General features: G+C 33.9%; 1 protein-coding gene across 2 annotated transcripts; it reads left to right on the top strand.

Moving 5' to 3' along the window:
• Positions 1 to 14,863: 14,863 nt before the first annotated feature.
• Positions 14,864 to 22,723, top strand: LOC106759298 (uncharacterized protein At2g33490). 2 transcript variants are annotated; one of them, XM_014642404.2, is made up of 11 exons: positions 14,864 to 15,273; positions 15,649 to 15,721; positions 16,481 to 16,555; positions 16,669 to 16,730; positions 16,833 to 16,901; positions 19,722 to 19,750; positions 19,826 to 20,033; positions 20,132 to 20,371; positions 20,616 to 20,669; positions 20,945 to 21,878; positions 22,354 to 22,723. In XM_014642404.2, exons 1-11 carry the CDS (start codon positions 15,160 to 15,162, stop codon positions 22,362 to 22,364), a joined length of 1,869 nt encoding a protein of 622 aa, XP_014497890.1. In that variant the 5' UTR covers positions 14,864 to 15,159; the 3' UTR covers positions 22,365 to 22,723. The 2 variants fall into 2 exon arrangements, with proteins under 2 accessions (XP_014497890.1, XP_014497889.1); XM_014642403.2 differs by having other exon boundaries at positions 14,865 to 15,273; positions 22,345 to 22,723.
• Positions 22,724 to 23,214: the final 491 nt, after the last annotated feature.

Below are 23,214 nucleotides of genomic sequence, written 5' to 3'. Positions count from 1 at the left end.
AAAATAAATTGTTCAATACTTATGATATTTCGAGATATAAGACTTTAAAAGTTTAATGATTCAATAATTGTAATATTAGAAAGTAATTTATATAATGGTCGTGCTTACTTTAATTGTTATTCAAATTTTTCTATGAATATTAAAAATGATAAGACAAGGAAATTATAGGTGCAAATTTCATATGAAATTATAGGTGAATTATCAGGTAGTACAAATAATTTATAGAATTTATTATAAAGTTACAAAGATAGACTATAATTATAAAGAGCTAAGATCTTCTTCAAAAGATAAAACAATACTTGTAAAAGCTAATCTTAGAAAATCATCTATACAAATTACAAAATGATTAAGTGATGAAGAAGTAATAAGTAAAATTCCTCAAGAATAGATATTAGAAAATGTAATAGAAGAATTAAAACTTTATAATATTCAAATAAGAGAAATAGTACAAGAAGGCACACCTATTAGATTAATAATGAATAAGTCATCATCTTTAAATATAATAAATCTCCAAATCATATATAAAGGACAATCTTCTAGACATTCAATTGATGGATTCACAATAAATTTAGATCTAAGAGGATTAAATAACATTACACCAATTATAACAAAACCTATATATTAAGAATATAGCCTCATCATTATTCTCCAATAGCCTCTCAAATATTAAATACTTTAAGTAGAGAAGAAACTTTCAAAATAGACAAAAATTGGTATTTTAAAACATTCACAAAACAACAAATAGAAAATTTAGAGAAGAATTTTATAATTATCTAAATCAAAATGACATACATTTATACTCTATACTTTGTTGATTTTTTAAATTACAATAAAGATAATAACTTAGAATATCTCTTTATTCCTAATAAATCTATATGTCCACTTGACAAGATATCTAATACTTGGAAAATTATAAATAATGAAATAATAGAATCAATATATCCTCCACAACAAGAAATTATAATACATCCCGCAAAAATATAGAAATTGAAGTTAGCCATTATAAAGATGTTAAAAATGAAGATAAGTCTCAAGTGAAAGATATTCAAAATTTTCATTCTCAACTTAATTATTCAAATACAATATTAGATATTATGTCAAAACAATTAACTAGAAAAGAAAATAAGACAAAAAGAAATTTCATGCAGTTCAAAAGAACCTATAAAACCAATATATAAGTTATTTAATATACTACAAAAAAATTGGACGCGTTAAGATTAAAAAGCGATACATATATATTTAAAAATACAAGAATTAAAAAAGAATTTAGACAAATTAAACAAAACATTAATAAATACATTAGAAGATTGACGTCCTTTGACATCGAAAACATAACTCCCAATCTCTTATATCATTAAGCAAACCCCCTTCGCTCTTAGCGAAGGTCTACGGGGTGCTCTCTGTATCCTAAAAGGGGGCACACCCTCTACACTCAATGAAATTGTCGATGAAAATGGTCATATAACGTCAATTGACATCCAAAAATTCATTTTCTAACGTCCTTTTAATGTTTTTTTTATAAAAGCTTCGCTTTTACAATTTTATCAAACCTAAAAAGCATAAAACCAGTTCTGAAATTTTATATATGGAGAATTCATATGAACAAAGGCTCTACCATTCACAATTCTAACTTTAACTAAAGCTATGACAAATGAAACTAAAAACTAAAGCTATCAATATCAAAATACAAAGAATTGAAACTAAATTATTGTGATGAGGATGCTCCAGGTAAGTTTTCAATTCAAAGGCAGCGGAAGTAGTTGCTTGGGGTTTGGCAGCAATGATGCAGAGGTGATTCATTGATGTTGATGATGGAGAAAGAGCTTAAGGTGAAGTGGGTAAACTAGCTCAGGTGGCCATCATTGGAAGGAAGTTAGGTGGAGGAGGGAAAGCTCAAGATAGAGTGACTTTTGGCCAGAGTTTTAGGGTTGGAAATGCATCAGTCAAATTAAACTCCTATATCATTCAAAAGTTCCTTTTGCAATGGGAGGAGAGGTGAATTTATAGGAGATTCACCCTTCTGATACAATGTTGATGATTAACCATGATCTAAGGATCTAAAGCCACGTGGAAGGAAACAAATCTAGTGTTGGGTTCATGACAAACATATAATACACGTTGGAAATAGCTGGCTGGAGGAAAGTCGCGCTCGAGCGCCCCAATGCGACGTGGATTTCCTAGCTTCTGCAGTGCAACGTGGTTTGATATCCTTGGAGGCTACTGACCTACGTGCATTTGGGCGCCCTTGGCGCTGGTGCTTGAGCGCTAACCAACTGGGTTGTCATGAAAATACTTTACAATTGCACCTTATCTTGGTATCCGTGATGGCTTGTTGGATGCTTCTAAAATTGTTCTTTGTTATTTTTCAAGAAAATGGGTTTGTGCCTTATTGATGGGCTTGGGCCTAAGTCATCATCTCCTCCCCTTTGGAAAGGATTTGTCCTCAAATCTGATGGTTCGCTTGAGGACTTATTTTTGTAGGCTCCATATGGGTCAAATGTGAATCTGCAATAAGTATCAAACATATCACTAATTAGTTTTAATTGACCCAACAAGATACATGAAAAAGTATGTTTGGAAGAAGGTTTCCCAGTTTTGATTTGACACAATAAAGAAACCTTACTTCTTTTGAAATTTTATTTTTGTTTTGAGTTAGTTGTAACCACAAAGGTAACAATAACTCAAGTGAATTGCCACATTTTTCAAGTTGTAACATTTTTAAAGATGGAGTGGCAAATTCTTGGGAAGAAAAGTAGAATTTTGAAAACTCAAGGGTAAATGGAGAAAATTTAAAAGATTGAAAAGCTCCCCTTAAGAGTCTTGGTTTTGTTGTAGTTGTAGGAGATGTTGTTCTTAAAAGCACTTTCTCCTTTTCTTCCATTTCTTTTCTTTCATTTTCTTCATTTTCTCTTTTTTCTTTTTCTTTTTTTCTCTCCTCTTCTCTTCTCTATTGCTCTCTTTTGTCTTCTTACTTTTTTTCTTCTTGCTCTTCTTTCTTGCTCTCTTTTCTCTTCTTCTTCTCTTTCCTTTTACTCTCTTTTTCTTCTCTCTCTTTCCATTTCTTTTCTTTCTCGCTCTCTTTTCTCTTCTTTTTCCTCTTGCTCTCTTTTTCTTTTCTCTCTTTCTAATTCTGTTCTTTCTTCTTTTCTTTCTCTTTCTTCCTCTTTTTTTCTCTCTTGCCTCTTGCTCTCTTCTCTCTTGGTCTTTTTTAGAAGATGATTATTGTTCTACCTTTATACACATTTGAACAAGATCATTAAAATCTTTATAAGGTAGTAATTCAACTATATTCCACTATCAAAATTTAGCCCACTCAAAAATCTGGCTAAGGTGATCTCTTCACTCTCAGCAATTCCTGCCCTCATTTTGTATAGCTCTACCTTTTGCCTATATTATTCCACAGTCATAATTTCTGTTGCAACTTTTGGAGCTTATCAATGAGTTCTCTTTTATAATAGGAGGGCATGTGTCTTTTCTTAAGGGCAGTTTTAAGGTCATTCCAATATTCTATTGGAGGGTCTTGATATCTTAGTCTCTCTTGGACTAGAGTAGTCCATTAATACATTGTATACCCTTGAAAGCTCAGGGTGGCAAGAAAGACTTTTCTTTCTTCTCCTACTTGGTGGCAACCAAAGATTTGCTCCACCTTCATCTCCTAGTCTAGGTAAGCCTCAAAATTATCTCTTCCATGGAAATAAGGTAACTCTAGATTAACATCCTTAGGGGATGGAGGATGTTGAAATTCCCTCCTTTGTCTTCTGGAAGAAGAAGGTTGTGGGCAATACTCTCCTACTTTTAAAGAATCTTTTTCACATTAGGAGTCTGCACTATAAATTCTCCTAAAACTCTCCCTACTCTGGGCTTATTCCCCACTTAGCATTTTCAACTCATTTTGAATCTTGGCATTATGTAGCTCTCTATGGACTTTTTATTGACTTATTTTTCTCTTAATCTCACTGTGTTGGTTGACTAGAGTTTGGAAGGAAAATTGTTCTTCAGGGGAGTTATGAATCTTAGGGGAATGTCTTCCAGACATTTTTTTTTATGAATTTAAAAGTTTTCTATAAGTAAGGAAAAGAAGGTTTTCACTTGAAAGCAATATTCCATGTAAGAGAGGTGAACCGTGTAGGCTGTTTAAATACCAAGTCTTGCCTTGCCAAATATGCTCCTAGTTACTTACTAAAATTCCTTAACTCAAAACTACCCCTAAATTCACTAAAAGTCTAGAGACAACAAACAAACATGAAAAGAACTAAACTCTGAGACTTTTCCAAGAGCTTAAAAGAATTGAAAGAAGTGAGGTCTCCTAGGTGAGGCTTGACACTTTGGATCCAAGACACACTCACCATCTACCAATTTAATTGAGCAATTTAAGAACAAAAGTTTGCAAGTGATGGAAGAACACTTGTGAATTCTTCCAAGTCACTTGCCTGATGGCCAATTACAAGTATTTTTTGCAAGAAATGAAAATTAACAAGAGAAATGGAAATTATAAGTTGTGTGCAACTTTTGCTTCTCTCAAATGAAGTGAAATAGGTGAATTTCATAAAAATCTCATAGTTGCAACTGAAACACACTGATGTTGCAGCACCCAAAATTTGAGCAGATCAATGGAAAAAGTGACTCTACTGCAGCAAAATTCAACTCCCACTTGAACTTTCCTTGCTCAAATCCACTCTCTATGATGCTACCAGTATTATAGGACGAGCTGGACTAATTTTGCACCCAAAAGAGAGCTCAAACCAACCACCAACAATCAATTTTGAGTGTAGGAAACAACACTGTTGCTGCCAAAAATTGTAGAACCAGAATGCACTACTGTGAATTTTATCAAACAACTTATGTGCGGAATTTTCAAATAGTTCAAAGCAAGAAATTAAAAGGCTAACAACAACGGGTGGCACTCAAAATGAACTTAAGATAGGCTCTAAAGTGGATTTAAAAAGCAAGAAACAAGGATAAGTTGTAGATATGACCAATTCGAGCTCAAATTAAAATTAGGCAAAAGTGTTTGATGAAATGCCTAAGTGACTGCTGAACAATGTGCATCAGATTTTGAAAATTTTTCTTGGCACTGGTGCACTTGCTTTTACAATACATGTTGTTTTGTTAATTTTAATTATACATTTCTTTTTAATCAATTGAACCAAGATTTTGCTACCAAATTGAAACAAAAAATTGATGCATTAATCACAACAAACATTCCATTCACAGAATTCTCCAATTTTGCACAAATGAGTTTGGACACTTAATTTTATGATTTGAGCAACTTTGTTTTACCAAATAGAACTTGTGTAAGCTGCCAGCAGAGGCTTAATACTTGTAAATCAAAATTTCACTGTGTGAGTTGCTCTTAACTCCAAAATTAAGCCAATTCACTAACCAAAATTCAGCAAATGAATTAAATTAATCTGGAAACAATTAATATGATTCTAAGACAACAAATTAAACTTGAAAAAGACTCCAGCAATGAATTAAAAGATGTCCAAAACTGATTTCTAAGCTGGGCAGATTCAAAAACCAGAAAAATCAGAAACCTCAGTCAAGAAAAATGTAGTTTGGTCAAGTTGTTAACACAGTGATTTCTACAACTTTACATGATAGTGCAACGAATGTGCTTGTCTTGGACAAGTTACTGTGAATATGGTATGCACACTCTGTGGTTGCAGGAATGCATACACAGTCAGATTACAAATTCACACGGTGCAATTTTAGAGAAATGAAAAAAACAGATTTGGAACAGATTTAAACATTGCATCAATTGACACTACACTGTGATCGAATTCAAGATGCATTGAGCTCTTTAATCATTGCTCTTGTGATGTGCATCTATTGAAAGACCAGTCAGATACATAGATTTATCCAGGCACCAAAATTAGTTAGGATTTTTGACAAAATTCAAGCATATCACATGACTGGACAAAACAATTCAAATTTCAAAATTAAAAGACTCAAAGCAATGATTTGATCCGATTAAAATGATGAACAATAAAGCAATTAAAATTTGGAACAAAGAAATCAAATAACAAAGTCTACTGGAATTGGAAAATCAATGTAACAGTGTGCACAAAACAAAAACACACGAAGTAAACGTTGATGACAGTATGGAATGGCAAAAGTACTTAGTTGGAGCATGATGTGGAATAAACCGGGGCTCTGAATACCACTTGATGAGGATGCTCCAAGTAAGTTTTCAAGTCACAGGCAGCGAAAGTAGTTGCTTGTGGTTTGGCAGCAATGGTGCAAAGGTGATTCATTGATGTTGATGATGGAGAAAAAGCTTCAGGTGAAATAGGTAAACTAGCTCAGGTTGTTGGTACCAGGTGTTATGGTATCGTTCTAAGATAGAGTATGATGCAGCGGAATAAAACTTAGTGTAAGCGGAAAGCGTGCTCGGTCACTTTTAAAATAAATTGGTCCGTTTCAGAAAATCAGTTTTCTTTCAGAAACTTTATCGAACAGTTGATATGCGTAAAACAGTAAACAATGTAGGGAATAGAAAATCACACAAGTAATTTTTATACTGGTTCGATTCAACAGAATCTACGTCCAGTCGTTAATCACTATAAAAAGTGATTAACAGTTTCACTAAGAAAAGGGGTTTTCAGATTACAACAGTAATGAATAATTGGTAAGATTGAACCTTCCTTCGATGAACGAACCGGAAGAAGAACACTCTGCCAACTCGAAGAGAACTGCTCCGGCAATCGACCAACGATTTGCGAGCTTCTCCTATTCACGAGACCAGGCAGAGCACCTTGCTAACTCAAACAGAACCGCTCCGACAATCGACCAACGATATGCGAGCTTCTCCTATTCACGAGACCAAGCAAGGGAACTTTGAACTATAGCTTCTGAGAACTTCCTCTGACAAATAGTATTCTGTTGAGCTTCTGTTCAAAAACGTTATCTCTAAACTTCTCAAAAACCCATTATATAGCCATCTGCTCTAAATATCAAAGGTCAAGTCCCAACTGCCACGAATAATCGATTAGTGTAAGTGATAATCGATTATTCAAGTCCGTTACAGGTTTTTCAAAAATGTGATAATCGATTATATCATGTGATAATCGATTACTCATGAAAGACTCTTGATAATCGATTATTGCTTAACATAATCGATTATTTCAGTACAAAATACAATTTTTTTACAAGATTTGAAGACTTTCCTAATACACTTATTTTCTACAAAGTGCTTTTAAATAATTCTAATNTCTTCTTCAAGTGAAACTTCTTGCAACATCATCAAAACAATGTTCTTCAAGATTTACCAATACTCCTTATTGGTAACAATCTCTCCCTTTTTGATGATGATCAAAAATTCAATTTTTAAAAGCAACTTTGACTTTCTTGCAAAACGTATAAGCTTAACAGACAACAAACAGAGTTAGTAGTACCTGTATCAGCTTATATTAAACTTCTCCCCTTAGTATACTTGTCCCCCTTTTTTATCATAAGCAAAAAGAGCAACGAAAGAAGCTCCCCCTAAATATGATCTCCCCCTCACTTGAACAATGTATGCATAAAATCATGAGATCATTTTATTCATGAAAGGAAGGATTACATCAACATCATAAGGAGTAATAAAAGTGCAGAAATATAACAGAGATAAGAACAACAACCAATCAACAAAGCACATAAACCTTTCTTTCAAGTTTCAGAAACCAGAGTGAAAAAAGCTTTTCAGACAAGATTTGTTCAGCTAAGCAATTAGAAATTTGAGACAAAATAAGACAGCTCATGAATAAGCAATTAAACCAGCAACTTGTTATCAGCAAAAGATTTAAAAATGGTGGTTTGGAGAGGGAAAATACCCAAGGCTGTGAAAACACAAGATTCTTTTGTTATGAACATGTTTAAATTAGTGAAATGAACTTATGATCACAGCTGATAGATGTTAAACAACAGTGTTTAAAAAATTTACTTATCCAGATCCAATTATGTGTCCATTTTAAATATAAAGAATCAAATAACTTCTGGACGCCTAATTTGTCTCAAAAACAATTTAGAAAACTTGAATGGGAAATTATGAAATTATTGCAAGATGTTCAGATATTAACTAGTGGTAAACCAAAATTTAAAACTGAAAATTGACTCAACCAAGGAAAAGCAGTTATGCCTAACTTCTTTTAAAAGACTATTCCTTTGTGAATTTCACACCAAAATTTAACACAAAAGCTGATTTAGATTTTATCTTCCATCAATTTTTGAACCAAATAATTTACATCAAAATTATCCAAATTTGATCTGTTCATTTATTGCATCCAAGTCCTCAACGTGTATTATCATATCTCATATGGTATGCATTTAAACTTAAAAAATAAATCTCCACAGAGACAACTTTGAAACAGAAATTACATTTTAACATCAAATGTCTTAATCATCCAAAAATGCCAATGAAAATCTATCAGTCAGTTCATTCAAATGAATTTTTCATTGCTTTTGATGCTTGACAAAAGTTATACCAAGGCTTACTTCAAAGTATTCAGGAAATTGAATACTAAACCAGTTAAGCACAAATTCAATTTATAAACAAAAACAAATCATTGAATTAACAGTGCATATGACTAATCATTCCAAAAGATTAAATTAAGCACATGAATGTCTCATAATAGATGAATTTCACTAATTAAAAAGTGTGAACAGACAGGAACACATCACAGAATGAATGAATCAATGATGGACATCTCATTTGCTTAAACAGAAATGAATATGACAGTAATCAAATAATGGAAGATTGGGTAAAAACAAAATGCAACAGCATGGTTTAAACAAAACTTAGCATAATCACTTGGTGCTTGAACCAAGGTTTTGGGTATCACTTGAAGAATTCACTTCCTGGCTTGGAGCATCAACTTCAAAAGCAAAACATCATAAAATTCTCTTCTCCTTTTGAAAATTTAACTTGTAAAATAAAACAATGTGGTTTTGGTACCCATAATCTCATTTGGGTCCTTTGAGGTTAGAAACATATTACTTTACGATAGGAATCCAAGTATATTTCCCATTTGGAACTCCAAAATGTTTAATGTTACATTTGTTTGAAGTGTGCCCCTTTTTCATGCAATAAAAACAACAAACATCATGCATCTTGTTTTTCACAAAAGTCCCCTTCTTAACCCAAACTCTACGAGTTCTTTTAAATTGAGATTTCCTATGTTGATGCATGTTCTTGTTTTTAACATTTTTCTTTCTAAAACCATTTTGAATATGTGAAATAGATTTGGTGGCTTTAGCAAGCAAATTTTCAAGAATATCTATGTCAAACATGTGACTTTTACAAGACAAACACTCAACAGATTAATTATTTGCATCAGATTCAGATAATTTCATTTCAAGATTACTAATTTTGTTTCTCAAAACAACTTCTTCATCTAATGCACTTTCATATTTAATTGTCAATTCCTTAAACTCATTTTTCAAATTTTTATGATCCGCATCTAATTTTTCAGATTCATTTAACAATTCAAGAAAAGCTTTTTGTAAATCAAACTCATTGATTTCAATGCTAGAGGAACTTACTTGGCTTGCAGTGTCATCAGTAGCAACCGTCAAACATAGGTTTGCTTCTTCAAGATAAACACTTGAACTACAAGTGCTTGATGCAGTATCCTCCCAAGCAATGTAGGCCTTCTTCTTTTTGTGAGATTTCTTTGCTTTTCTTTCTTTACTTCTTTTGTTGCTTGAACAATCAGCTTTCACATGGCCTCTTTCACCACATCCATAACATTTGAAGCTTGATGCAGAGCCTTGATTGTTCTCCTTCTCCTTCTTCAAGATTTGGCTTTCACTATTTGCCATTAAGCATATATTTTCTTCCTCATTAAAATCGCTTGAGCTTGAGGAGTTTGATGTAGAGCTTGAGTCAGACACCGTTAACTTATCCACATTTATGACTTCATTATAAGTGAGTCTTAAAAATTTCCACATTTCCTGTGCACTTTTATAAACAGAGACTTTGAAAAAATCATCAATGGTTAGTGCAGATAAAATTATATTTCGAGCCTTAATATCAAATTGGGCTTTTCTGTTTTCCTCAACAATCCAGTCAAAATATGATTTTTCTATTTCCACACCATCAACTGTGCTTTTAGGAATAAAAGGACCATTTTGTATAGCTTCCCAAATGCCTCTGTCAACAGACCCCATAAAAATTTCCATTCTGACTTTCCAGAACGCATAATTATCACCAGTAAAAAGTTGTGGTCTGTTAATAGAAGCACCCTCGGCATATACAAGGTCTTGGTTGTGACCAGCCATTTTCGCAAATTTTGAAAAACTATTAAAGCAAGCTCTGATACCAATTGTTGGTACCAGGTGTTATGGTATCGTTCTGAGATAGAGTATGACGCAGCGGAATAAAACTTAGTGTAAGCGGAAAGCGTGTTCAGTCACTTTTAAAATAAATTGGTTCGTTTTAGAAAATCAATTTTCATTCAGAAACTTTATCGAACAGTTGATATGCGTAAAACAATAAACAGTGTAGGGAATAGAAAATGACACAAGTAATTTTTATACTGGTTCGATTCAACAGAATCTACGTCCAGTTGTTAATCACTATAAAAAGTGATTAACATTTTCACTAAGAAAAGGGTTTTTCAGATTACAACAGTAATGAATAATTGGTAAGATTGAACCTTCCTTCGACGAACGAACCGGAAGAAGAACACTCTGCCAACTCGAAGAGAACCGCGCCGGCAATCGACCAATGATTCGCGAGCTTCTCCTATTCACGAGACCAGGCAGAGCACCTTGCTAACTCGAAGAGAACCGCTCCGACAATCGACCAACGATACGCGAGCTTCTCCTATTCACGAGACCAAGTAAGGGAACTTTGAACTCTAGCTTCTGAGAACTTCCTCTGACAAACAATATTCTACTGAGCTTTTGTTCAAAAACGTTATTTCTAAACTTCTCAGAAACCCATTATATAGCCATCTGCTCTGAATATCAAAGGTCAAGTCCCAACTGCCACGAATAATCGATTAGTGTAAGTGATAATCGATTATTCAAGTCCGTTATAAGTTTTTCAAAAATGTGATAATCAATTATATCATGTGATAATTGATTACTCATGAAGGACTCTTGATAATCGATTATTGCTTGACATAATCGATTATTTCAGTACAAAATACAATTTTTTACAAGATTTGAAGGCTTTCCTAATACACTTATTTTCTACAAAGTGCTTTTAAATAATTCTAATATCTTCTTCAAGTGAAACTTCTTGCAACATCATCAAAACAATGTTCTTCAAGATTTACCAATACTCCTTATTGGTAACACAGGTGACCTTCACTGGAAGGAAGCTAGGTAGAGGAGGAAAAGCTCAAGATAGAGTGACTTTTGGCCAGAGTTTCAGGGCTGGAAATGCCTTAATCAGATTAAACTCTTATATAATTCAAAAGTGCCTTTTACAATGGGAGAAGAGGTGAATTTATAGGAGATTCACCCTCCTGATACAATATTGATGATCAACCATGATCTAAGGATCTAAAGCCACGTGGAAGGAAAGAAATCTGGTGTTGGGTTCATGACAAACACATGATACACGTGTGGAAATAGTTGACTAGAGGAAAATCGCATTCGAGCACTCCATAGCTTGTGCTTGAGCGTGCGACGTGGATTTCCTGGCATCTGCAGTGCAACATGGTTTGATCTCCTTGGAGGTTGCTGACCTGTGTGCGCTTGGGCGCCCTTGGTGCTGGTGCTTGAGTGCCAACCAACTTTGTCATGAAAAGACTTCCTACCTTTGCACCTTGTCTTGGTATGGTCCGTGATGGCTTGTTGATGCTACTAAAGTTGCTCTTTTTTATTTTTCAAGAAAATGGGTTTGTGCCTCAATGATGGGCTTGGGCACAAGTCATCATATTGTATGCCTAAATCTATCTCCCCAAAAGATATGTTGCCCATTCCTACCGTATCTTCGTGATTGTGGCCTCTATTAATGGGAATGGATATTTGAACCACTGCAAAAACAGGAAAACTAGACTATATTTATTCTAATGTTCAAAGTTGAATGTGATTTGTAAGATGTGAAAGACATATTATTACCTCAATCCAATCATTTCTAATTCATGCTCGAATGATGGTCTTGATCCATGACATGATGTAGTACCCGCATGCTTAGGAATGGTGGTCCAATCATCTTTTTAAATTATGATAGACCACATGTTAGACAAAACTTTAGTGAAGCATACTCCTTTATGTACAAAACACAACCATTTGGACAAACATGTACCTTTTGGTATTCCAACCAATTGCACATAATTTTTTTTCCACGTAATTATGAATGGGTAAAGTGTTATTTCCTGGAAGCATCTCCTTCAACAACTCCAACAATCTGTGAAACTTTTGTCGGTCAATTAATTACTTGCTTTTAAACTAAACAACTTCAAAGTTACAAACAGACGTGTAAAGTTAGAGCATCCTTGATACAACCCTTGCTCTGAATCATTCGTAAGAGAATCATACAAATTAGCTCTTCCAAAATTTTCTTCACCAACATCACATATCATGTCCTCTAAATGACCACTCAACCATTCTTCCACATAATTTGTTCCTCGTGATGTTGTAGGCTGGTCTAGTACTTCTCCATGCAAAGTCTAAATGGTATAAGTTCTCACTATACCGAACATGAATAGATGATCACGCATATTGCCTAAGTCTTGGAGTATTTGATTAAGACAATGAACATAAGGACAAAAATATGTTCCGTTCACAGAGTTTTCGTTTTGTTCAACATATTACAAGAACTCTAGAACTTCCTTTTCATATTCTTGACTGATGCGACGTTCATTCATCCAGCTTCGATCCATATTATGTTTGTAACAATCTTCATCACTCTCAATTTTTTAACTTTCACAAAGTTAGGCCTTATCCATTCAGAAAAATTATTTTTCATAATTTGCTAAAACACATGCAAAGAAGTCTAACATGATAAATTTGATAAGATTTCAGCAACATTTCACATTGGTCTCCAAAATACTTGAAATGAGAGTGGTTAGGGATGACCACAACCAAATATGCATACGAAGAACAACACAAATAATCAGAACCAAAATTTTATCAAACTTATCCATAAACTCCAATCATACATGTTATAGAAAATTATGAAAAATAATTTTCACAAACTGTTTGATCAAACAATTTGAAATTTAATACAAATGATTAAAAGATTAATCGTTTGTGTTAAATCTCAAACGGGAACTGAGTTTCACTCAATGATTTCATATTACAAATATATTCAAAATTTAATCAACAATATATTGCAAAAATTCAATCTAAAAAGTTTACATAACATGACAATCATAATAATACAAGAAACTTAATCAATCATGCATAACAGACTAAATATCATATCTCAAATAATCATATCTCCAATATCCAATAACATTTCAAAACTAAAATTCATATATCCAATAACTAATAACCAAAAACTAAAACCCAATCACATATAAAAAAACTAATAACCAATAACCGACCAAAAAACTAACCTTCTTCAAGGGCTTGAAAATGGAGTAGAGGGAAATGGAGGAGTGGGAAAGTGTTTTATAGGTTGCCCCTAAGGAGAAAAACGCTCACAATAACAGTCCAAAAATTGCCACTGCAGTTGTCCTAGAATGCGCCCAAGAACTACACCAAAAGTCCATGAAAACGCATTTTAATCAGCTCAAATGAAAGATAATTCATCAAAATGTAATGTAATCGGAGTAAAAATGATTAAACAATGCAAATGGGCAAAAACCTTACTTGAACTTCAATGGCGAAGGAGAGAAACACGAAGGAAGAAGATGAACAGTGCTCACATAATTGTTGCTCGCGCTCGCGGGTGGGTGAAAATACAGGACATATGACATCGGCCCCCCTAATAGCCGACATCATATTGCTTTAAGACCTCCCCCATACCCAACGTCTAAGTCATTAAAAAAATAATTTTGGTGCTTAATTTTAGGCATTTTCGGACCTTTGTGATGTTTGTGGTTGTAGGGACCGACATCATATTCGAATTAGAAGTCGGGGTCCCAGTAAGCGACATCTAATTCCAATGACATAATGCCTTTTGAGTTCTCTATGCAGACCATAAAACGTTTGACCCTATGTAGTCGATGTCTAACACTAATTTGACGTCGGAGAACTCCCTAACCGACGTCTATAATAACGTTTTATTTTCAGTTTTACCACCGATATTTTTTACGTTTGATTTTCTTACATTAGATGTTAAATGGGTGACATTATTGACTATTTTTGCACTAGTGTCCATTTTCTAGTGTTAGTGTCATTTTTTTTTTCTAATTTGTTTTTTCTTCTCTTTTCACATGTTTTTAACATATTCTTAATTAATATTTCATCTTAAGTTTTTTAAAATTAAAAATAAACTGATGTTTGTGAATACGATCTCTATGGCAAGTGTATCTCATTACATGTGTAATATGATGTACTTTATTTTATAGTTGATGGTTTTCGACATGTGAGCGTGTAATGTTTCTTTCACATACGTGTAATATATTTAATTTAATGACGGATTATTTCTATGATATTGAAACATTAATGTGTCCTGAAAACTCTTCAGACTAAATTTTCCTAATTTACAGGGTGTATCGAAAATTTATTGTGAAAAGCATATAAATACTAAACTTACTATTATTAGAGATTCCAAGTGTGACTATAGTTGATTAAGAAGTTACAACAAAAAACTAATTTCGAGACGAATTAAATGCTTGATTAAAGCTAAGAACATCAGTCAATTATTTTTAAAAAAAGGTGAGGAAATTGGAAAAATAAAAATTAGATAGAAAATTGAACATTCCTTAAAAGCGGAGAAATAAAATTGTGAGCAGCATACACACGTGTAGTGAGGTGTGGAAACGTGCGGGGTTCTGGGCTTAGGCTTAGGGGCGTGACGTTGGACTGATGCGTCTCTCGTTTCCTTATTTCGCATCTCTCTCTAGCTGTCTGATCTGCCTCTTCCCTTTCCTTCTTTCCTTCTTCCCTTCTTTTGACCCACCTTCCCTCTTCTACTTCAATGTCTTTCACTCTCCTTAATCCATTCCCACACTTTTTTTCTCTCTTTCACCGTTAAGATTCTTCCCCAATTCTCACCAAAGCACAATCACAACACAAACCCTCTTTTCCCCATCTTCCCTCTTAGGGTGCAAAATGAAGTCCTCGCTCAGCAAGTTGAAGAAAATTGCACTTCACAAGACCGTTTCCAAGGACAAAAGGGACTTTCACCCCACCGTCAAGTTCGACGAACTCGCTCTTGCTGCCAAGGTTCTTCTCCCACTCTACTTTCATTTTTCAACCTTAATATTATCATTATCGAATAAATAAATAATTTCTTCGTTGCGCCTTCTTATCTGCCTTTTGCAATTGTCGTGTTTTGTCGCCACGATGATCGGTTCTTGTCAATGACGGAACGCGGGGGGTTTTGTTCTCGAGATGGCACGTCACAGTGTGTTTTTTCCGATGGGAAATTGGTTCTTTTAGTGCTGCCTTTAATTCGTTTTCTCCTAGTACTAGTAGTAGTTACAAGCCTTTGGTGTGGAAAAAGTGTGTGATAATGGTGATTTTGTGAAAAATGTTGAACGATCTCGTGCCTCTGGCTTGCTCCTTGTAGTTTCGTAAGGGTTTTTTCTCTTTTTTCAGGACATGCAAGATATGAGAGATTGCTATGATAGCCTGCTTTCTGCAGCTGCTGCTACACAAAACAGTGCTTACGGTAAACATTAGGCTTCGCACTTCTAATGTATTCCAAGCTTTTGCATTGGTTGTGCATTTTGTTATCTTTCCAAATTTAGGTCACAAATTAAAAGTGCACACACACACACGTTTCATTCACTTGTAATATATAAAGTCTCCAACTATTTTAGATACATGTTTGCATTTCGAGTTGCGGCAGTCCATCCTTGGCTGGTCTTCTGCGCTATCCGTATTAGAGAATACGCATTTTTTTTCATTTTCATTTGTATTCTTGTTTAGTTTCTCTGTGATAGAATTAGCTTTTGAGTAAGGATTTCTTTTTTTGCTGACCCAGTAGCGAGTCACTTAGCATAGGTGTATAATGTATCATCTGTCTGTAATTTACATTCTAATGATCAGACTACATTTCTTATGTCTTCTACTTATGTCTTTCTCTTAGCAAAATTTATTAATCCATGAAGTTTAGCATTGCTGTCCAATTCTAAAATAGGGAAATAACTTATAACGCTGAATTTGCACACCTGCCTCATCATGCCTTCTTATTCTTATTGACATTGTTGTTGTGACAACATTTCAAGTATTGTGAGGTAGCAGCATTGAGGTATTTGAAAATGTCATGGTCTCCACTATTGGACGTATTATCTTTTCAAGGCTATTCACTTTATTATATTTACTGATCATTTGAAAAAGAGTTGTCTAGTTTGTTCTTTAGATGAGTTTTAATGCCTTGAAAATAGTGAAGTTTGTTGCATATCCTTTATTGTGTTATGTGTTCCAGAATTTGCTGAGTCGCTGCAGGAAATGGGTACTTGTCTTTTGGAGAAAACTGCCTTAAATGATGATGAAGAAAGTGGTGAGTGGGTAAACATTTGATGACTGCCCTATCCAAGTTACTTAGCCTATTTGCTAGTTGATTTAAACCATGTATATAGTCTCATTGCTATAGTTGTTATGAACTTTATGTAGGTAAAGTTTTGGGGATGCTTGGAAGTGTGCAGCTGGAACTTCAGAAGCTTGTTGATAGCTATGTGAGCTTTTATTTGGGTGTAATCTTTTTTATTTCCTTGCTTCTCCTTGAGCATTGTTCATTACAAAATGTTTACTATGATTCTATCCTTTCTTTTTCTCAGCGTTCTCACATTGTACTGACAATAACCAATCCATCGGAGTCTCTTCTTAATGAACTAAGAACCGTTGAGGTATGTTTATGTATTTATTTATTTTTGTCTGATTCCTTTATCATTTATTATAAAGCACCCAATGGCCTGACCGGGCTCTGCAGTGCTCACTTCTACATTCGCTGTTTTCCATGTTTCCCTCATTTAGTTGATTACACTTTTATTTTAATGGTTACTGGAAAAGGCAGTTTCCTATCAGCACGGAATGGAATGCAATTAAAAGACAATGGTGTTTTGGGAATAATGCTTGGAAATTATAATGCTTTGCAGGGGTGATTTTAAAATCTCATCACCTTATGACTATATTTGGTTGGTTATCAAATGTTTATGATCTTCAATTTGGTTAAATTGACATTTTGAACCTACAGAATTTATAATTGTTGATAGAAATTCTGGATCAAACCAGAATTTTAGTCCAACAAGAACAATACACTGATCTCCTTTCAGATTCTTTCTCTCATAAACGTACTCAGTACAAACTACCCTCTAATACAGAAACTGCCATGCCATCTACATATATAACACCATTCAACAACTATCACATAAACCCATAAATTCTTGGTGCCTAAATTGCTGCCCTATACTAATGCTGCATCTAGGTGAGAGGAGAGAAAAAACAGATAATATAAACTGATTGTTCTGTTGAAGAGAAAATAAAGGGGAAAAAATGAACTTTTAGTAAAAAGATTTCAATTTTTTCTTTCCTTCCATTTTCTCTTCAATTCATATTTCAACTTTTTCTTTCCTCTCAAACAGAGGGTAATGTTTCATATCTGTGACTACTAAAGAGACTCTGCATAGTTAGTTGCCTTATCAAACAGATTCGTTATATATGATGTTGAAACCTCATGATGTCTTGTTGTGATATCTTTTTTCCTGTTTAGGTGAGGGGAGAGAAAAAACAGATAATATAAGTTGTTTGTTCTGTTGAAGAGAATAAATGGGAAAAAAATGAACTTTTAGTAAAAAGAATTCAATTTTTTCTTTCCTTTCATTTTCTCTTCAATTCACATTTCAACTTTTTCTTTCCTCTCAAAAAGAGGGTAATGTTTCATTCTGTGGCTACCTAAAGAGACTCTGCATAGTTAGTTGAAACCTCATGATGTCTTGTTGTGATATCTTTTTTCCTGTTTAGGTAAGGAGAGAGAAAAAACAGATAACATAAGTTGTTTGTTCTGTTGAAGAGAATAAATGGGAAAAAAAATGAACTTTTAGTAAAAAGAATTCAATTTTTTCTTTCCTTTCATTTTCTCTTCAATTTATATTTCAACTTTTTCTTTCCTCTCAAAAAGAGGGTAATGTTTCGTTCTGTGGCTACCTAAAGAGACTCTGCATAGTTAGTTGCCTTATCACACAGATTCGTTATATATGATGTTGAAACCACATCATGATTTCTTGTTGTGATCTCTTTTTTCCTGTTTAATGAATTATCTATTCTGGAAGAAATCTTATGATATTTATAAGTGTACCCTCCTTATAGTGCTTAACTTTTGAAATTGTTGCAATAACACATTTTTCCCTATCTCCTTGTGGAGGACTGATTGTTGCCTTATAACGCAAAGACAGTGTCATTATTCACACATCCATTGGTTGGTCGTTGGGTAAATCTGACCGTTTCTTGTTCTCACACCCACCCGTGAATCACATATGACATTTAAAATATGCTCACATGGATTTTATGGATTCACTGATGTTTTAAAAAGTTGTTAGGTTCTGCATACATCAAATTCGTTGTGAAAAAACTGTAAAAACATGTTTCTCTAAATCTAATAATGTGTTTTAAAGCTGCTATATATGAAGGGATTTGCACAAAGCTTTAGGTTCAATTAAAAAGTTCATTCATACCTACTAGTAAGATGTTAGGATCTGATTGTAAAGGACGAGAAATTGTCCTGAATTGTAAGTATGGAATTTTAGTATTTGTTATTTGTTGTTTATGAGGGTGTAGGCTCTCCAATTTTCCAATTACAATGGCTAGTGTTTGTGGTGTGATTCTCCCAATGTTACTTTCATTATTCCGTGCTTCCAGTAAAACTTGTTACATTTGAAAGTTCATTAATATGGTAAATCAACTTATTAAGCAAGTAAGATTTCATAAATCATGGATATTAATAAATATATCCAGTAAAATAATTTGAAAACATTGGAAACCCTCTGTGTCTCAGATAGAGAATGTGATTATTGAAGCTTAGTGAAATGGGCAGGGTTTTATATCTTAACTGGTTTATGATAGTGTTATCAACAGCTGACTGCGGAGAATAACAAAAAGTCTGAAGTCCATTATATATTCTAGCATATAGGGACATAGGCAACTAGTGGGATATTCATAGATGTAGAAGTAAATCAATTATATATGTATAAAAAATGTATACAAACAAAATAAGCTTATGCTTCTTACTTATTGCGATTAATATACTCTAAGTTATGAATTTTTTGCATTTGTAGTTGACTAGTCGTTGGTGGATGATTTGTTAGATATTGTACTTGTATGCAAGAGATTTTAGGCTTGTTAATAATGACGATTGAACTTGAACAGAGTAAGGTGCAGGAATATAGAAGTATTGCAAAACTTAAAGGGGAAGGAAAAAGTAGTATTTTTCAGTTTTTGCCCTCTCTTATTTTAAGTCTGACTTTTACATAATTGTGTTTTCTTTACAATCTCTGAAATTTAAAAACTGTCCATTTTTTATTCTTTTTAACACTATATAGATTGCCTTGTCTAGATAGAACCACAGTCAATGAATTTGGAACTATAGTGACTTTGCTGGTGTATGAATTATATTGAATGTAGCACTGTAAATTGTCTTGTTACATCTCAATGCCTATCTATTCCTCATGCAGGACATGAAGCGACAATGTGATGAGAAAAGGTTTGTCTTTACACAGCTTCTATTGTTTTCCTCAGCATCATGTGATGTTTCCTGAATCTGTTGTGTTGCCTGCAGAGAGGTTTATGAATACATGATTGCACAACAAAAAGAGAAAGGAAAGTCAAAAAGTGGCAAAGGTGAAAGTATCACCTTACAGCAGTTGCAGGCAGCTCATGATGACTATGAAGAAGAAGCAACACTTTGTGCCTTTCGATTAAAATCACTCAAGCAAGGCCAGTCACGCAGTCTCCTAACCCAAGCAGCACGTCACCATGCTGCTCAGGTTTTCTTCAACTATGACATTTCTCCTCATTCAAATCTTTTATCCTTTCTTCTGCATAGTCTTGATGCATGTTTCCTCATGTTCGGATTTCAATATAGTTAAATTTCTTTCGGAAAGGACTTAAATCACTAGAGGCGGTTGAGCCACAAGTCAGGATGGTTGCTGAACGACAACATATTGGTTACCAATTTAGTGGCCTTGAGGATGACATTGGTGAAGATGGTAATAATGATGACAGTAATGATTTTGATATCATTGAAGGCGGTGAGCTGAGTTTTGACTACAGATATAATAAGCAAGGGCCATATATTGTTTCCACATCACCAAACTCAGCAGAGGTGAGAATTTGTATTACTCAACTTGAATGGTTTTTAAAAAGCCTTAGTTCATACTGAACTTAATTATAATTGCTTATTTACTTTTTTTTTTTAATTTAAAACATTGCCAGAGCTTGTCAAACTTGTCATTTTATACTTGTTTGTGTCTATACCTTGCAACAAATTTAAAACATAATATCCTTATTTTTTTCAGAATCTGAATTATAAATTCATCTTATCATAATCATTGGCCATGTATTGCTAGGTGGAAGAACCAGGTCGCCCTTATGTTCGAGCTTCAACCCCAGAAACTGCAGAAGTACTTTTCACAACTACCTTGATATATTTATTGAAACTTTTTGATTTAAATCTTAAGTTAACTCTAAAGAAAAATCTAGGCCAATTAGAAGCTTAGTGCATCACCTAATAAAGATCACAAATCAAGTTATGTACTATTTTCTTAATGATTTAAAGACAGATTTAGAATGTAATTATGATGTTCTAACTTCTGCCTCGGTGATCATCAGTTCAGGTTGATTCTTTAATTTTACTTAGATTATCCTCTAATACTTCTATTAACTTACATTCTGGCAGACAAGTCTAGACAAGAACCAAGGGGATTTTAAACTTTCAAGTAGAGTCAGCAGTTATTCAGCTCCAATACTTGCAGAAAAGAAATTTGACCCTGCTGAAAAAGTAAGACAACTTATAGCATCATCTGCAGCAAAGTCTAATGCATATGTCCTTCCTACACCAGTTAACATCAAAGAAACCAAAAGTAGCTTAGCCCCCCGCACAAGTGCAAGTGGATCTTTGCATAATTTGTGGCATTCTTCTCCTCTGAATGAAAAAAAGAATGAGAAAGATATTGATAGTAAATTGTCTGAACCGACTATCCATAGAGCTCACTCTGTTCTCAAAGAAAGTAATAGTGATACTACATCCATCCAGTTACCACGCCCTTCAGCAGATGGACTCTCACTTCCACAAGTTGATGTTTTCAATGCTTCTGATACTAAGAAAATAAAGATACAAGCCTTTTCTGGTCCATTGACTAATAAACCATTGTCAGTAAAACCTATTTCGGGGGGTTTTCCACGTTTACCTGTACCACAGCCTTCATCTCCAAAAGCATCTCCCAATGCTTCACCTCCCCTTGTTTCTTCACCCAGGATAAGTGAGCTTCATGAACTTCCTAGACCTCCTGGTAGTAAGCCAGTGAAATCTTCTCGAGTGGGTCACTCTGCCCCATTAGTATTTAAAAATCCAGAGGTTACTGTGGCTAATAAATTTTCTTCAGTTATATCCAGTGTAGCATCTCCACTCCCAACACCACCAATAGTCTCTCGGAGTTTTTCTATACCTTCCAGTGGTCAGAGGGCTATGACATTAAATGTTTCTAATGCTAAGTATTTGGATAGTCCCCAAGTTTCAAAGGTTGATAAAGCTCCATCACCACCTCTTACACCCATGTCTCAAAGAGTCTCTAGTATACCTGATATGGCTTCTCACTCCAGTGAAATCCAAGGTAAGAAGATACTAATTGTTGTAGTTCTCATTATTGCAATTTTTAATAAATTTGGATATATTTTTTCTGTCTTCATATAATAACATTTGTGTAAATTAAATATGCTTTCCCAATATGTTTATGGGGTCTGTTTGGACTAATGTCTCTAAGAAAACTTTCGGGATGAAATTGACTTTTACATAAGCTATTAACATATGCCCAATCGAATTTGTACAAGTTCTCTTGTATATCTTCTCCAAATTTTTATTTTTAACTTGCATATGCTAATTTTAATTTATGCAGAAGTTCTTACAATTAGCTCTATGAATTTAACTTGATTTTACATAGTTTAAGTACAAGCACCCTTTGTCTATTATTGGTCTATGAAGTGTGTTTAGCATCAACATTTTTCTTTGTCATTCTCATTATGGTTTACCTTGTCAGTTTCATCTTGATGAAAAACAAATGTGAGTATGAGGTTTTTCAGTGGATGCAGGTGGGAGCTAAATCTCATGAACACATACCAAGGAATGAGTTCTGAATTATTCTTACTAGTTCAAGTATCTTTATTCTATGCTTGTGGGAGCTAAGTCCCTTGCGTTGTGGAGTTATAGGGGGTTTTCCGACAAAAAGGTTCAGGCAAATATGTGTAAATATGTTGTTGATGTATTGTTTAGCTTCTCATCTCAATTTGTATCTATTATTTTTACTTTAACTAGTGATGATGAGAACTAAACTCTACATGATTGTCATTATAATGTGTTGTGTATATATTCGGATGAAAAATTTTGTTCACTTCTCCAAGTTCAACATGACGACAATGGAAGAACTTTAGCAAAAGAGTGAAATCCTTACCATTTTTTTCATATTTCAGGTGCTCAATGTTTGAACTAATTTCTAATTTCTGGGAGAAGACACTTATTTTCATTGGCATGAATTAGTTTGTCTTAATCTTAATCTTGGATTACTATGAGAGAAATGCTCCTTTCTTGTCAGTATATTGGCAATTACCTTTTGTCCGGATGCAATCATTTCATTTGGGGCAGCAATTCAAGGTACATTTTAGAATAAATAAAAAGCTGACTAGAACTATTGAGGTCTGAGCTACTTGAGTGGTTTCTGTTTTGTTAAAATAGTACTACTTAGTAGTTATTTGTGAAAAAATAAGGTACCATGCAAAGTTTTATATGCTCATCAGGTAATTTGTTGTTTAAAGGGGATATCTTAGCTTTTATTAAATAGACTATGTATAATTGAGGACTGTGCTGTAATTAGTAAAATTAGATCTTACTTCAATATTCAATCTTAACAATGCGATATGGAGAATTTTTTTAGGATTTTAAGAAATTGTGACATT

This window comes from Vigna radiata, chromosome 4 (genome assembly GCF_000741045.1).
Source record: "Vigna radiata var. radiata cultivar VC1973A chromosome 4, Vradiata_ver6, whole genome shotgun sequence".
Classification (NCBI taxonomy): domain Eukaryota; kingdom Viridiplantae; phylum Streptophyta; class Magnoliopsida; order Fabales; family Fabaceae; genus Vigna; species Vigna radiata.
This window is presented reverse-complemented; position numbering and strand designations above follow the sequence as displayed.

What these genes read in the sequence shown, in the direction of transcription:
- LOC106759298 (XM_014642403.2), top strand. Translation starts at nt 15,160, where the DNA reads ATGAAGTCCTCGCTCAGCAAGTTGAAGAAAATTGCACTTCACAAGACC. An exon ending in AGAAGCTTGTTGATAGCTAT is followed by an intron (nt 16,731 to 16,832) that starts GTGAGCTTTTAT and finishes TCTTTTTCTCAG; the next exon opens with CGTTCTCACATTGTACTGAC. An exon ending in TCACTCCAGTGAAATCCAAG is followed by an intron (nt 21,879 to 22,344) that starts GTAAGAAGATAC and finishes GAGGTTTTTCAG; the next exon opens with TGGATGCAGGTGGGAGCTAA.